Here is a 14,626-nt window from a genome sequence, read left to right as displayed (position 1 = left end):
TGTCTTTACCCGTGCCATGTATGTCTGTTATGCTTTGTCCAGGTCCTGGACCATATTCCAGATCAGGTCAGAAGGAAGACCAGTTTGTTTATGGGAAAAGTAGGAAGTAGTTTTTGATTGGCATGGGTAACTGACACATTGAATGAAAACAAGCTAACAGCACTTTAAAACCTAAGAAATGATCATGAGTAACTTCCTCAGCTTTTCCCTGCCATTGGCTTGATGCTAATATACATAATAAATTAAGGTACGTCCCAAATAGCCAACTATTGCCTATATAGTACACTAGTTTTAACCAGAGCCCTGGTCAAAAGTAGTAGACTATACAGGGAATATGGTGCCATTTGGGACACAAGCCTAAAGCTGCCGAAGTAACTCCCTCCCACTCGATCCTTAACTGAGATGACCACATCAGTATCCGTGTGCATTTCCCTCTGCCTGAGCTGTGACATCACTGTGACGTCCTGCATGTTGTACCCAGTGAACCAGGAGAGAACAGGCTGGATTCAACTCACACTGATGCCTCTCACACATAAGACACACACAGACAGAAACATTGACAGATACACATAGACAGACTACATAGACAGTCGGCCACACAGACCCATGCACACACACGCCCACACACACAAACATGCACACATGCATACACACTAACACACACACACTCATGCTTTCAGGTGGCCTTGGGTCTCCCTTTGTGCCTTCTACTTTCAATATTTGCATCATACAATACATGGTAAGCAACAGGGCAATGCTTCACATAAAACATTCAAAATAGCTTAGCTTATAAATGCTATATCGTTAAATACACCTATATTCCAAAAAGCTTAGCTTATAAATGCTATATCGATAAATGCACTTTTATCTGTTTGGGTGTCATTACAAAGAGTTTGATGTTAGCCGGATAAGACGTTTCATGCATTTGGGATTCACTCTCAAAACAATCCACTCAAATTTGACCAGATATTGCATGACCATTAAATTGTGATTTAATTGGTGAATACAACCAACATTGGGAAAGGGAACTGCTTTGTGTATCATAGACATGTCACAATCATGTAGTTCACAACAGAAAGAGATGGGATTCAACAAGTTAACAGCACTTGGTGTCTTATGAATGCTACACTCACCCCCACTCCCTCCCTGTTTGTGTGTGTAAAACCTGTGTAGACAGTATCTATTATTTAATCCCCCCTCCAGGTCCCCCATTACCCCCTCAGGAGGTGCAGGTGCAGTGTGGCCAGGCCCCAGGGGTCCTGCAGGTGCGCTGGAAGCCCCCTGTCCTCTCACCCACCGGAACCTCCAATGGAGCCAGCGTCATCGGATATGCAGTCTGCACTAAAGGACAGAGGGTGAGTTGGGGAGTGGGTGGTTGAGAGAGTGTGCACTGAAGGTCAGAGGGTGAGTGAGAGAGTGGGTGGTTGAGAAAGTGTGCACTAAAGGACAGAGGGTGAGTGGGGGAGTGGGTGGTTGAGAGAGTGTGCACTAAAGGACAGAGGGTGAGTGAGGGAGTGGGTGGTTGAGAGAGTGTGCACTAAAGGACAGAGGGTGAGTGAGGGAGTGGGTGGTTGAGAGTGTGCACTAAAGGACAGAGGGTGAGTGGGGGAGTGGGTGGTTGAGAGAGTGTGCACTGAAGGACAGAGGGTGAGTGGGGGAGTGGGTGGTTGAGAGAGTGTGCACTGAAGGTCAGAGGGTGAGTGAGGGAGTGGGTGGTTGAGAGAGTGTGCACTGAAGGTCAGAGGGTGAGTGAGGGAGTGGGTGGTTGAGAGAGTGTGCACTGAATGTCAGACGGTGAGTGAGGGAGTGTGCATTAAATGTCAGTAGGTGAGTGAAGGAGTGGGTGAGTATGTGCACTAAGGGACGGACAGAGAGTGAGTCAGTAACTGTGCGCCAGATGACAGGTGAGTAAGGGAATACCCTAAGTGACAAAGAAGTGAGGGAGAAAGTATGCACTATGTGAGAGTGAGTGAAAAACAGTGGCAGAGTACGTGACGTATGTGTGTAATTGTGTCATTGTTGTTGTGCCACTCATCTACACACAATGTCAAAGTGGAATTATTATTTAAGAAATGTTAACAAATGTAATTAAAAATGAAAAGCTGAAATGTCTTGAGTCAATAAGCATTCAAACCCTTTTGTTATGGCAAAACTAAGTAAGGTAATGAGTAAAAATGTGCTTAACAAGTCACATAATAAGTTGAATGGACTCTATGTGCAATAATGGTGTTTAACATGATTTCTGAATGACTTCCTCATCTCTGTACCCCACACATACAATTATATGTAAAGTCCCTCAGTTGAGTAGTGAATTTCAAGCACAGAATCAACCACAAATACCAGGGAAGATTTACATTGCCACACAAAGAAGGGCACCTATTGGTAGATGGGTATATTTTTAAAAAAGCAGACACTGAATAGTCCTTTGAGCATGGTGAAGTTAATAATTACACTTTGAATGGTATAGCAATACACCCAGTCACTACAAATATACAGGCATCCTTCCTAACTCAGGTGCCGGAGAGGAAGGAAACCGCTCAGGGATTTCACCATGAGGAGAATGGTGTCTTTAAAGTAGTTACAAAGTTTAATGGCTGTGACAGGAAAAACCTAAGTATGGTTTAACAACATTGTAGTTACTCCACAATACTAATGTAAATGGCAGAATGATAAGGATGAAACCTGTACAGAATAAAGATATTCCAAAACATGCATCCTGTTTGTAATTAGGCACTAAAGTAATACTGCAAAATATGCGACAAAGAAATACACTTTTTGCCCTAAATACAAAGTATTACCTTTGGGGCAAATCCAACACAACACATCACTGAGTTACACTCTTCATATTTTCAAGCATGGTGGTGGCTGTATCATGTTATGGATATGTTCGTCATTGGCAAGGACAAGTGAGTTTTATTAAGGTAAAAATAAACATGATAGAGCTAAGCACATAATTTGGCAGTACGTCCAACCAGCCGCACAACCGCAGACGAACTGTAATCACGCCACCCCGGGACCTCTACATCCAGATTCTTCACCTGCGGGATCGTCTAAGACCAGCCACCCGGACAGCTGATGAAACAGAGGACTATTTATTTCTGTAATAATTGTTTTTATTCTGATTGGCTGGGCCCGTCTCCCAAGTGGATGGGTCTATGTCCACTCATGGCAGCGCCCCTTCCCAGCAGTCGTGAAGTTCACAGATTAGGGCCTAACAAATTTATTTAAATTGACTGATTTCCTTATTGTAACTGTAACTCAGTAACATCTTTGAAATTGTTGCGTGTTGCATTTATATTTTTGTTCAGTATATACAAAAATGTGGGTGTTATTTTACCTGTTTTTATTGCCAGCTTGAGTTACCTGGGGTGACAGAGTTCCATGTAGTCAAGGCTCTATTTAATACTGTTCGTTTTCCAGGCTCTGTTCTGGACCGGGGGACTGTGAAGGGACCTCTGGTTGCATGTCTTGTGTGGTACTCATGAGTATCCAAACGGTGGGCCAACTGCTTGAACAGACAGTTCAGTACCGTTCAGTACCTCGCCAACACTTCGCACAAAGACCAATAGTGATGCAGTCAATCTCTCCTCAACTTTGAGCCGGGAGAGATCGACATGCGTGCCACTGACATTCACCCTCTATGTGCATTACATTCTGCTCTGTTCTGGACCAACGGCAATTCTCCAATGTTCTTATTTGCCACACATGATCACACAACTGGGCAGTAGTCCAGGGGAGACAACCTGCCTGGTTGATTTAGATGTCAAGAAAGCAGAGCAACGTCTTATCATGGACTGACTTCTTCCCATTGAGTCTTTATGTTTTGACAATGACAGCTTGCTATCAAGGGTTACACCCAGCAGTTTAGTCTCCTCAATTAATTGCCACATTATTCAGTAATAGATCTAGACTACGGGGCTGTAGTGGAGCAAGTTGAGAGCTTCAAGTTCCTTGGTGTCCACATCACCAACAAACTATAATGGTCCAAACACACCAAGACAGTCGTGAAGAGGGCACGACAAAACATATTCCCCTTAAGGAGACTGAAAAGATTTGGCATGAGTCCTCAGATCCTCGAAAGGTTCTACAGCTGCACAATCGAGAGCATCCTGACTGGTTGCATCACTGCCTGGTATGGCAACTGCTCGGCCTCCAACCGCAAGGCTCTACAGAGGATAGTGCGTACGGCCCAGTACATCACTGGGGCCAAGTTTCCTGACATCCAGGACCTCTATACCAGGCGGTTTCAGAGGAAGGCCCTAAAAATTGTCAAAGACTCCAGCCACCCTGTTCATAGACTGTTCTCTCTGCTACCGCACGGCAAGCGGGACCAACGGGTCCAACGGTCCAACGGGCTTCTTAACAGCTTCTACCTCCAAGCCATAAGACTCCTGAACAGCTAATCAAAGGGCTACCCAGACCCCTCTTTTACGCTGCTGCTAGTCTTTGTTTATTATCTATGCATAGTCACTTTAACTCTATCTACATGTGCATATTACCTCAATTAGCTCGACTAACCGGTGCCCCATACAGTATATAGCCTCGCTATTGTTACTTTTATTTTCTACTTTTCACAAATCATTTTTTAACTTAACAGTTCTTTTTATTAAAACTGCATTGTTGGTTACTTGAAAATGGCTGTCTAGTAATCAACAACCAACTTGACAGAGCTTGAAGAGTTTTAAAAAGAATAATGGGCAAAAATTGTACCATCCAGGTGTGCAAAGCTCTTATAGATTTACCCCCAAAAGACTCACAGCAGTAATCGCTGCAAAAGATGATTCTAACATGTAGTGACTCAGGGGGTTGAATACTTATCTAATGAAGTTATACTGTATTATATTATATTATTTTCCTTTAGTCTTTAAGAAAAAGTTTAAATTTTCTTCCATTTTGACATTGGAGTAGATGGTAAATTGTGGAATGTAGAAAAAGTCAAGGTGTGTGAATAATTTCTGAAGGAACATATAAACGTAACATGTAACGTTTTGGTTCCATGTTTCATGAGCTGACATTTTCCATATGCACAAAATGCAAATTTTTCAAAAATGTTCTGCACAAATTTGTTTACATCCCTGTTAGTGAGCATTTCTCCTTTGCCAAGATAATCCATCCACCTGACAGGTGTGGCATATCAAAAAGCTGATTAAATAGTATGATCATTACACAGGTGCCCCTTGTGCTGGGGACAATAAAAAGGACATGAGCAGTTTTGTCACACAACGCAATGCCACAGATGTCTCAAGTTTTGAAGGAGTGTGCAATTGGCATGCTGACTGCAGGAATGTCTGTTGCTGTTGTTAATTTCTCTACCATATGCTGCCTCCAACGTCGTTTTTGAGAATTTGGCAGGACAACCAAACGTGTAACCATGCCAGCCCAGGACCTCCATATCCGGCTTCTTCACCTGCAGGATCGGGGGTGGGTGTGGTGGTGGTTCTGAGGAGTATTTCTGTCTGTAAAAAAAAACACTTTTCTGGGGAAAACCTCATTCGGCTTCCAATTGGGTGGGCTTAAAGCCCCCAAAGCCCACCCATGCTGCACCCCTTCCCAGTCATGTGAAAACCATAAATTAGGGCCTAATGAATTTATTTCAATTGACTGATTTCCTTATATGAACATTAACTCAGTAAAATCTTGAAATAGTTGCATGTTGTGTTTATATTTTGTTCAGGATACATGGGCCTGTGAAAACCCTAGAAAGCACTCTCTCTCCCTCTGCTGGTGAACATAAATATTGACATCCTCCCTTTGTAGACTTGCAAAGGGTCTGTGTTAGTTAAACTGTGTCTATAGTAGTGGACTTTGCTCTGAATTTAAGAGCAATAGAGGTGAAAGCATTTGAAAGGAATGCAACAATTATTTAAATGTCAAAAGTCTCCAACCCGAGTTATGTGTGTTGTGCTTCCTGTTAGATAGCGGAGGTGTTGTACCCCCTGGCTGACTATGTAACAGTGGAGCTGAACAGGATCCAGTGTCTGGAGGCCAGGGAGGTCATCGTCAGGACATTGTCAGCACAGGGAGAGTCCCAGGACTCCCAAGTTGCCCCCATTCCAAACAACCTACTGGTGCCTCTTCCTCAAAATGCCCCCCTGTCCCCTCCGCCCCTACACGCAGGGCCCCCTACAACTCACCCCCATGCCCCCCCACCCCACCTCCAGTCACCTCACCTCCCCCACCCCCAACTGCCCATGCCTCACCCCCAGCCTCTCTCACCCCTGTCTCACAGACAACCCCTCCCTAACCACCCTCCTCACCCTCAACCCCAGACACACCTCCAACCCATGCAACCTCATCCTGTCTCCCAGACCCAGACTCACCAACAGCCTCACCCCCCTCACCCTGGTGGTCCTCCACAGCCACAGCACCTCCAGCCTCACCCACCTCACCCAATGCCCCAGCACCGCCTACCCCTGCTGCCTCATCCCCCCCCTCAGCTCCACCAGAGACCAGTGAGTGCCAGAGACCTGAAACCGAAAGAGCAGGTGGCTCACCATGGGGGAATCCCCAGCCAGCCCTGGGACCCGAGCTGCTCCCCCTCCGGCCAGCCTCCTCCTACCCCCATGCATGGACACACCCTGGAGGCGCCCCCCTCTGCTAACCTGCGCTCGCCCTCCCCCCAGAGGATCCTGCCCCAGCCCAGGGGCACCCCCATCCCAGACCAAATGGCCAAAGCCATCGCCCGCAAGGCAGCACAAAGGGTGGCTGCAGAGAGTGGCAGAGTGAGTCATTCATACATAAAGTCAATCAATGATACCCTGGTTAGAGCTCTAGTCTGATCATTTTTCTGTTGAATTAAATTACACATATCTTCCTATTGGTTGGGTTAGATGGAGAGGAGAGTCATCTACAATGAGCAGTGTCAGGCCTTCCACCAACAGAACTCAGACGAGGAGGAGGAGGATGAGGAAGGGTATGGTCGAAGCCGCAGGAGACAGGGGGCCTCAGTGGATGAGTTTCTCAGAGGGTCCGAGCTGGGCAGGCCGGTAAGACACCGAATAAAAAGGATCGAACATACTCGCATCTCCGTAATTTTGTGCAGATGCTGTATATCTTGGTATGATTTCACACCTTTTGTGTGTGCGTGTGTATATGTGTTTGTGTGTTTGCGTATGTGTGCGTATGTGTGTGTGTGTGTGTGTCAGGCCCACTACAGCCACAGTGAGGAGTACCACAGTGACAGCAGCCGGGGCTCTGACCTTTCTGACATCATGGAGGAGGATGAGGAGGAGCTCTACTCTGAGATGCAGCTGGAGGAGGGACGACGACGCAACTCCCACAATGCACTCAAGGTAGGAATAACAAAGCTCCTCAACGCTCAACATTGAAATGTTACATTTTAAGGTTGGTTCTAATTACCACTCGGACAATGGAAACAAGCAAACATGCAAACCCCTTTATTACTGTTGGATAATATGGCACGTGTCGAGCCATGTGTCTACAGTAGGACACTTTACTCTATCTTGTTTGATTGATTGACCTTCACATTATCCTTTATTTGGAGCAATGACATGCACGGAAGTCATTTTTGCTAGTTGTGGGAACATTAAACACTGTTTTTGTGGGATCTTTTTAAGATTGGGAACACCCTCTCTGGGGGTCGGCTGGATCGGGAGACGGGGAGAAGAATGCCCCGAGACGGTCCACAGCCCCAGAGACGCCCTCTCATGGTGCCCTCCATTGGTCAGTAGGGTTACATGAACACAGAGAGGACTCTGGGTATTGTAGTCTTTTTGTGCTTTGATGTTCTCCGTACCCTAATAGATATTCTGCTTCCTGTTTTAATCCTCCATGAGCTCCTCGGTTTCTACAGATCACCTCTGTGTCTTTGAACCATGTTCATGCCTTCCCAGTACTGACAGCTTACTTATAGAGATCAATCAACACAGTATTATCAGCTACTAGAAAGTTCCCTGGATTCAAGGGTGACAGTGGACACAGACACATTTATCAAATTTCAATGAATATTCCAATTATAAAAAACTGCTTTTGATTTCTCTGTTTATGGCCAGCGATATGTTAGGATTATCAGGGTTATAATGGGAAGAGACCTTAGAACGAACCATCCAATGAGTGACCTCCGCGCTTTAACCACCACCATCTGATTGGTGTTTCCTGTAGAGATAACCACAGAGAGTAACAGTGATGGGAACCTCTCATCCGTCACGGAGGATGTTTACTATGGCAGTGTAGCACGGCAGAGGACATGGTCGTCCCGCCGACACCCCACGGGCTCCAAGCCTTCCTATAATGGTACGTGCAGTGGTTTCTCCCTCGCTCCTCCGCCAAAGCAGTGCCAAAAGCCACCAGTGCTAGTGGAGAGAACAGTAGTGACATCAACGAGTGGCTTAACATGCCTCAGAACGCCTAGCATGATCCACTGCACTGCCCCAAAATGGCGGCTTACTGAGCCACACTGGGCCCATGTTGGCCACCCAATGTTGCGGATTGGAATGACTGCTGCTCAGAGAATGCTTTTCCCCTCCCTCCCTTGCACTGAACTCCATCAGATGCCTGCTAAACCCCTCTCCCTCTCAATCTAACCACCCCCACCACACCTTTACTGGGGTTACTATGCATGACTGGGTGGGAGGAGTCATAGTTGCTGAAGACAGTTATATAGCAACACAGTTATACAGCAATGCTGTCCTTTCTGAGCAAACTCAATGACTGTTACAGAAAGTTATAGTGAAAATACATTTTTACATCTTACGTAGAGACAAACTCATTCGTTTGTTTGGGATTTCATGTGTGTACTTTGCTAATGGCCTGGTCTTATTTTATCGTTTCTAAGAAAGGGGTCAGCTGAAGGACCGACAGCGACGTGTCTTTGGACAAACTGTAGGCCCAGCGTACTTTAGAGGAGCCTAACACCATAGTCAGATCACTATCTCAGGGTTCAATAGTATGCATGCTTAACTCAGTCTTGTGGTCGATGTGCTCGTGTCTGTGTGTGTGTTGCTGTGTGTCATAGTGTTTTTGTCTATGGTGTCTACCATGTTCTTGTAACCCATCCACATCCGGCTTGCTATCCAATCTCCATCCATGTGTAACTGTAAAGTATGTAACGCCTGATAACGTCATAAGCTCACATGTGGTGTCAGATGGATGTACATATACATATACTTTGTGCTGATAATGGGACCAATTGATGGATTGACCACATAATTCTGCTAGCATGCTAGAAAATTAAGTGTTGTTTTAACGAAGCAAGCTCAATCCGTTATGTAGTATTGCATGGTCACCTAAATGGTTTGGCTCTCTCACTTGTCAAACACTTGTAAACAACACACCTGTCTGTATATGCCATGCACAATAGCATGCGTATCTTGCCTCACTACCACTCACTAGTGTTACTGAGTTGCCAAACTCATGCTATATAAATCTATGATTAATGTAATTTAATTTTAGAGTAACATAAAGCCATAGACTGTGACCCCATGAGATCCAGGTGGATGTGTTCTTCTCTCTCTCTCCCGTGTTTAAGAGGGATACAGGGACCGGGAACGCCGCTCCCCTCCTAACGACGATGAGTCGGAACCAGAGGAATCGTTCCGGATCTTTGTGGCTCTGTTTGACTACGACCCCCTGTCCATGTCTCCCAACCCGGACGCAGCAGATGAGGAACTGCCCTTCAAAGAGGGCCAGATCATTAGGGTGGGTGTCACACACAGGGCTAGGCCATACGTTTTGAGATACTGTGCTTGTGTTTGAAAACATTGAGGTACAACATAAAACAGCATTGAAAAGATTATTTTCTCTTTGTCTCTTTTGTTGCACTTTCTCTCACTCTTTTCTTCTCTCTCTCTCTCTCTGTCTGTTCCAGGTATATGGTGATAAGGACACAGATGGTTTCTACCGAGGGGAGATCAGGGGAGGCAGGATGGGGCTCTTGCCCTGCAACATGGTGTCAGAGATCAGGGCTGAGGACGAGGAGACCATGGACCAGCTCATCAAGCAGGGCTTCCTCCCGCTCAACACACCAGTGGATAAAGTAGGAATAGGTAACCACAGAACTAGAATGAGTAGAACAGACATCCTCATTTAAGTCAATGATTCCATAATAGGTGGACTGGCAGCCATTTTGACTGTACCCATGTATTCTTTTTCAAGGGGTATGTTCGTAAATTGCCTCCAGTGTGTCAGAGTGTGCTCTGGGTTGTTTGTAAATTCAGAGCATTTCACTCTCGGAGTAGATAGGAATTTACGAACTCACCCTAGGTAGGGCACAAGTATCTCTCTGTGACTCTACACACATCTGTCACTATATCACCTCCTGGAGTGTCCTCTTGTTTCCTCTCACAGGGCAGGACAGACGAGGCTTCCGCCAGCACCAGGCAACAAGGAGGATGGTGGCCCTCTACGACTATGACCCCAGAGAGAGCTCCCCCAATGTGGACGTGGAGGTATTGCCACACAAACACACAAAACACACAGACAAACATACTGACACTGCACATGTGACCAGATAGACAGACATTGTAAGGGTGTTAATGACGCTTCTGTTTCTTGATAGGCTGAGCTGACCTTCTGTGCTGGTGACATCATCTCTGTATTTGGAGAGATTGATGAAGACGGGTTCTACTATGTGAGTTTGCCTCTTTTCTTGGTTCTATGATGTGACTAACTTGTTTTATTACACAGGGCCATTCACAAGTTGTTAAAGTCAGGGATGTTTCTGTTACTCATTTTTTTAAAGAAATGCCATTGAATGAACCTGGTTCATACACATATTATGTCCTTTTGCCCAGGAGAGGGCTCTTTCCCTGACCGCCAGTGGGCCTAGCCATGGTTCTCATCCCCACTGCCCCCTCCTCTCCTCTCTCTGCAGGGTGAAATCAATGGCCACCGCGGCCTCGTTCCCTCTAATTTTCTAGAAGAAGTGCCTGACGACGTGGAGGTGTACCTGACAGACACTCCGTCTCGCTATGCCCAGGACGAGCCCGCCAACCGGGCCGAGGCCAAAAGGGTACATCGCCGCTCTCAGCGCTAGGCCCTCTGTCCATCCATCCTCCGTCTCTCTTGATTTACGTCTCGCTTTCTCCACTTGCCGTCTGTGTTCTGTGTGTGTGTGTTGTCCGTGTTTGACAGTGACAGTGGTGAATATACAAACCTTACCCCCCGCCTGGTGAAAGGGACAAACACAGTCATACCTTCCGATTGTTAGAAAGGAAGAAGCGAAGGCCAAAGTGGACAGAGAAATAGAACACTTGACCTATGTCAGTACGGGGCAGGTGATATTCACATAGCAGTGACAAAGGACAGTGGATATTTGAAAAAGGTTTAAGTCATTAATTGGGTACCCTCTTTGCACTGAAACACAAAACCAAACTCTGGATATTGTGTCTATTAATAGTGCTTTATGAACACATCTGAAGAGTTCCTGATTTCTATCAGTTGTTCTCCAATGGAAGTAAAGGATTTGAGTAAACTGTAGGGGTTGATAATATAGCAAAGCATGCCTTTTCAAAAATAAACTTGATACCTTTTATATAATAGTAGACTTTATTGGCCCGACTGCTGTATTTCCTGGGAGAGGCTTTGTTTCTTTTTGTATACTGCACACACTTAAAAATATATATATTTTTCAGGTCTTGATGAAATTGGATAGATATGCCATGTTTGATCTAAACCAGATGAAATAACAGCCACAGTGAGACACCCATACTGTAATGGTACAATGGAACAATAAAATCAGAAATTGGATATGAATAATTTTCATTCGCGACCTGTGTTCGTGTGTATTGTAGTATTTTTTATATTTTTTTTCCCTCATAGTTGTCGTGTGGGTTGTACTGAAATGATGATGTCACCACATCTGATTTCCTTTTTTCCTCACCTGCTTGGCAAATACAAACAGAAGAAGATTGTTCATTTCACATCATAAAATCTGCCTCGTACAGTAAGTGAGCAACTAGAGATACCAGCCTGACAGATCTAATGCTGGGCATTGTGATTATTACACCTGTGTTAAATGGTTTATTTGTAGCCAGTAAACATTCTGCTTACACATTCACAAGTGTATAGCAACATGGTCATTCATCATGCTTGCACATTAAAGTATTACATACCAGTTGGTGTAATGAGGAAAGTGTTTCCTCTTTTCAGTGTAATTATTTATTTGCAGCATAAATTAGACATTGTTGCAAAGTTGTTTTTTGTAACACTTTTTTTGCAGTGATTTAATGCCTGCAAAGTAGTGGACTACTACCACTCTCTGAGATAGTGCTCTATTTTGCAAGCTCAAAAGTTCCCTATATCTTGACAAAGCATTTACTAATGGGAACTGCAAATCCCCATTTGTTTCAAAGTTATGATTCCTCTTTAACTTTGAGATACCATTTTAAAGGTCCTAGGTGAACTGTATGGTAGCATGTTTGGTTGCCAGCCCAGAGCATTAGACAAGAGGGATGGTATCTACAGTTGTATCCCTGAGTGTTGTAAATTACTCTGTGTCCCCCTCATGATCGGTGACCTATCAGAAGCTGTGGTATTGTGGTGTTGTGTTCTGTTTTCACTAGTTACCACAGCCACAAAGTCAAAATGGGCTATAACGTAAAAATTCTGGAATTTTTAGTATTTTTTGGTATTAGGGTTAGGCATAAGGTTAGCAGTGTGGTTAAGGTTAGGTTTAAATTCAGATTTCAAGAAGACACATTGTAGAAATAAGTGGGGTTTACGGCTTTGTGGATGTGGTAACTAGTAACGACCTGTTTGATGGCTTCCTACTCAGTGTTTGTTTGTATAAAACCTCACCAGCCCCACCAACGTCTTCAGTCCCCCATCAACAGAGGGACAGGAGTCTAAAAGGAATAGTTTAAATAACAGTCCAAAAGCAATACCTGATTCATAACCTCTTTTATAAACGTCTTTGTTTCTTCTCTCTTGTTTTTAAACCAGAGGTGTAAGTACAGTACAGTACAATCACACAGTTTTGACATGCTGAATAATTTCACTCCATAGGTGAAAAACGTTATTGAGCTGGTTTCCTGGACATATTCTGCCTAGTCCTAAACTTAAAACGTATTTCAATGGAGAATTGTAATTGAGCATGCCTTTCAGACCAGGACTAGGCTAAATCTGTGTCTGGGAAATCAGCCCATATATATTTGAAACGAGCAATTCCACAATAATGGAATTACGCTGAGATTCAGATTTTTTCACTTTAAAATGTATACCAAACAAAAACCATTGATTTCAACGTTTAATACACAATATAATTATATGCACAAGGACCACTTTTAACAACTTCCACATAAAATGTTACAAAAACACATTTAAAGAAAGAACTGTGCAGATACAACATTTGGTAACAGAATAAAACTGAGGGATTCTGTTGTTTTTGTATTCTAAATTGTTCAAAGTAATCATTGTGCATAGAGTTGCATGGTTTGTTAAACTTTGAAGACAATGGTTTGCTTTTGGCATACACTTTAAAGTGAAAAAATTGGAGTCTTAGCATAATTACGTTATCGTGGAATTGCCCAAACATTAATGTTACGTATGTATTTGACACACATTTTAGTGAAAAACCGACAGTAAGTATAATGATCTGTAATGGCATTGTTGTATTTTTTTCCTATGACTTTATACAGAGTTATGTATGCATACTTGTGTATGTTGATAACTATTGTTGAGAAGTCTCAAGGTCAACACACATAGCATATCAAATTCAAGTATCGTTGGAATTGTAATTAGACTCTAGAAATTGATATTTTGGCATATCAACCCTTCATTCTATTTCTATGGCTGGGAAACTTTCAGTAATGATCGACTTGAGCACTGAGTCTTTTAATGTCCCATTGGATTTATAGTGTGACAGTGGGGTGATAGTGTTATTGAAGGACACAGTGCTGACTGTGTGTCCTAGTCCTACCTCAGACAGAGAAAGGGTAAGCCACAAAGGACAACTACTTGCTTTGTAATGCCCTGCCCCTACACCCACCATGGCATCTCTCTTCAGGTAGCCATGGATACCACAGAGAGTACGGCCCCGCCTGTCCGAGCAGCGTCCCCCACAGTGCGTCCCCTGTGTCCTCCAGGCACCATGCGGCCCATCAGCCCCGCCAGGGGCCCCAGGGACCCCCGGGACAACAAAAAGAAAAAGGGACTGCTTTCCAAGGGGAAGAAACTGCTCAAGAGACTCTCTCCAGTAAAATAAACTGTCCCCAGCTGACCCCAGAAAAGATGCTGGGCCCAGTATTGTAAATTGCTTACAGTACACACAATCAAATCAGCCGAATCTACAGCACACAACTACAATGGCTACGTGTTCGTATGTATTACAAGACAATATATGTGAGCCTAATCTAATATAGTCAGTGATACAACATTCATGTTCTAGTGATGAATACACATATTTACGTACATATACTCAGTGCCAAATTCAATGAGAACTTTGCTCACATACTGTATAACTGTGATATATTTGAGGTGGAAGAAAAAATAGGAGTATAAACTAGGACTTTCATTACATTTTACCACTGTTTTCTTTAATCAAATGGTTATTAAGGGACTTTGGAAATCAGGACAATGCTGATAATGCATTTGTGTGCATTTGTTGTAGGGTAACAACAGAGTAGCCTATTCTTTTTTGTTACAACCCGAGCTGGTTTCCATGGCAATT

The 14,626-nt window shown here is 44.1% G+C and overlaps 1 protein-coding gene across 3 annotated transcripts in view; it reads left to right on the top strand.

The window, feature by feature from the left end:
* LOC135544516 (RIMS-binding protein 2-like) overlaps positions 1-12,150 on the top strand; it is a 110,903-nt gene extending 98,753 nt beyond the window's left edge. Inside the window, exons 13-23 of one of the 3 annotated variants that reach the window (XM_064972187.1) lie at positions 43-66; positions 1,204-1,355; positions 5,916-6,722; positions 6,831-6,986; positions 7,146-7,292; positions 7,578-7,683; positions 9,488-9,657; positions 9,827-10,004; positions 10,306-10,406; positions 10,517-10,588; positions 10,832-12,150. In XM_064972187.1, the coding sequence (XP_064828259.1) occupies positions 43-66; positions 1,204-1,355; positions 5,916-6,722; positions 6,831-6,986; positions 7,146-7,292; positions 7,578-7,683; positions 9,488-9,657; positions 9,827-10,004; positions 10,306-10,406; positions 10,517-10,588; positions 10,832-10,993 (2,075 nt within the window). In that variant the 3' untranslated portion in view covers positions 10,994-12,150. Of the gene's footprint in view, positions 1-42; positions 100-1,203; positions 1,356-5,915; positions 6,723-6,830; positions 6,987-7,145; positions 7,293-7,577; positions 7,684-9,487; positions 9,658-9,826; positions 10,005-10,305; positions 10,407-10,516; positions 10,589-10,831 lie in introns of all 3 variants that reach the window. The other 2 variants (XM_064972186.1, XM_064972188.1) reach the window with 2 other exon arrangements.
* Positions 12,151-14,626: the final 2,476 nt, after the last annotated feature.

This window comes from Oncorhynchus masou, chromosome 8 (assembly GCF_036934945.1).
Source record: "Oncorhynchus masou masou isolate Uvic2021 chromosome 8, UVic_Omas_1.1, whole genome shotgun sequence".
Classification (NCBI taxonomy): Eukaryota; Metazoa; Chordata; class Actinopteri; order Salmoniformes; family Salmonidae; genus Oncorhynchus; species Oncorhynchus masou.
Note: the sequence above shows the minus strand (reverse complement) of the source record. Positions and strands in the feature narration are given on the sequence as shown.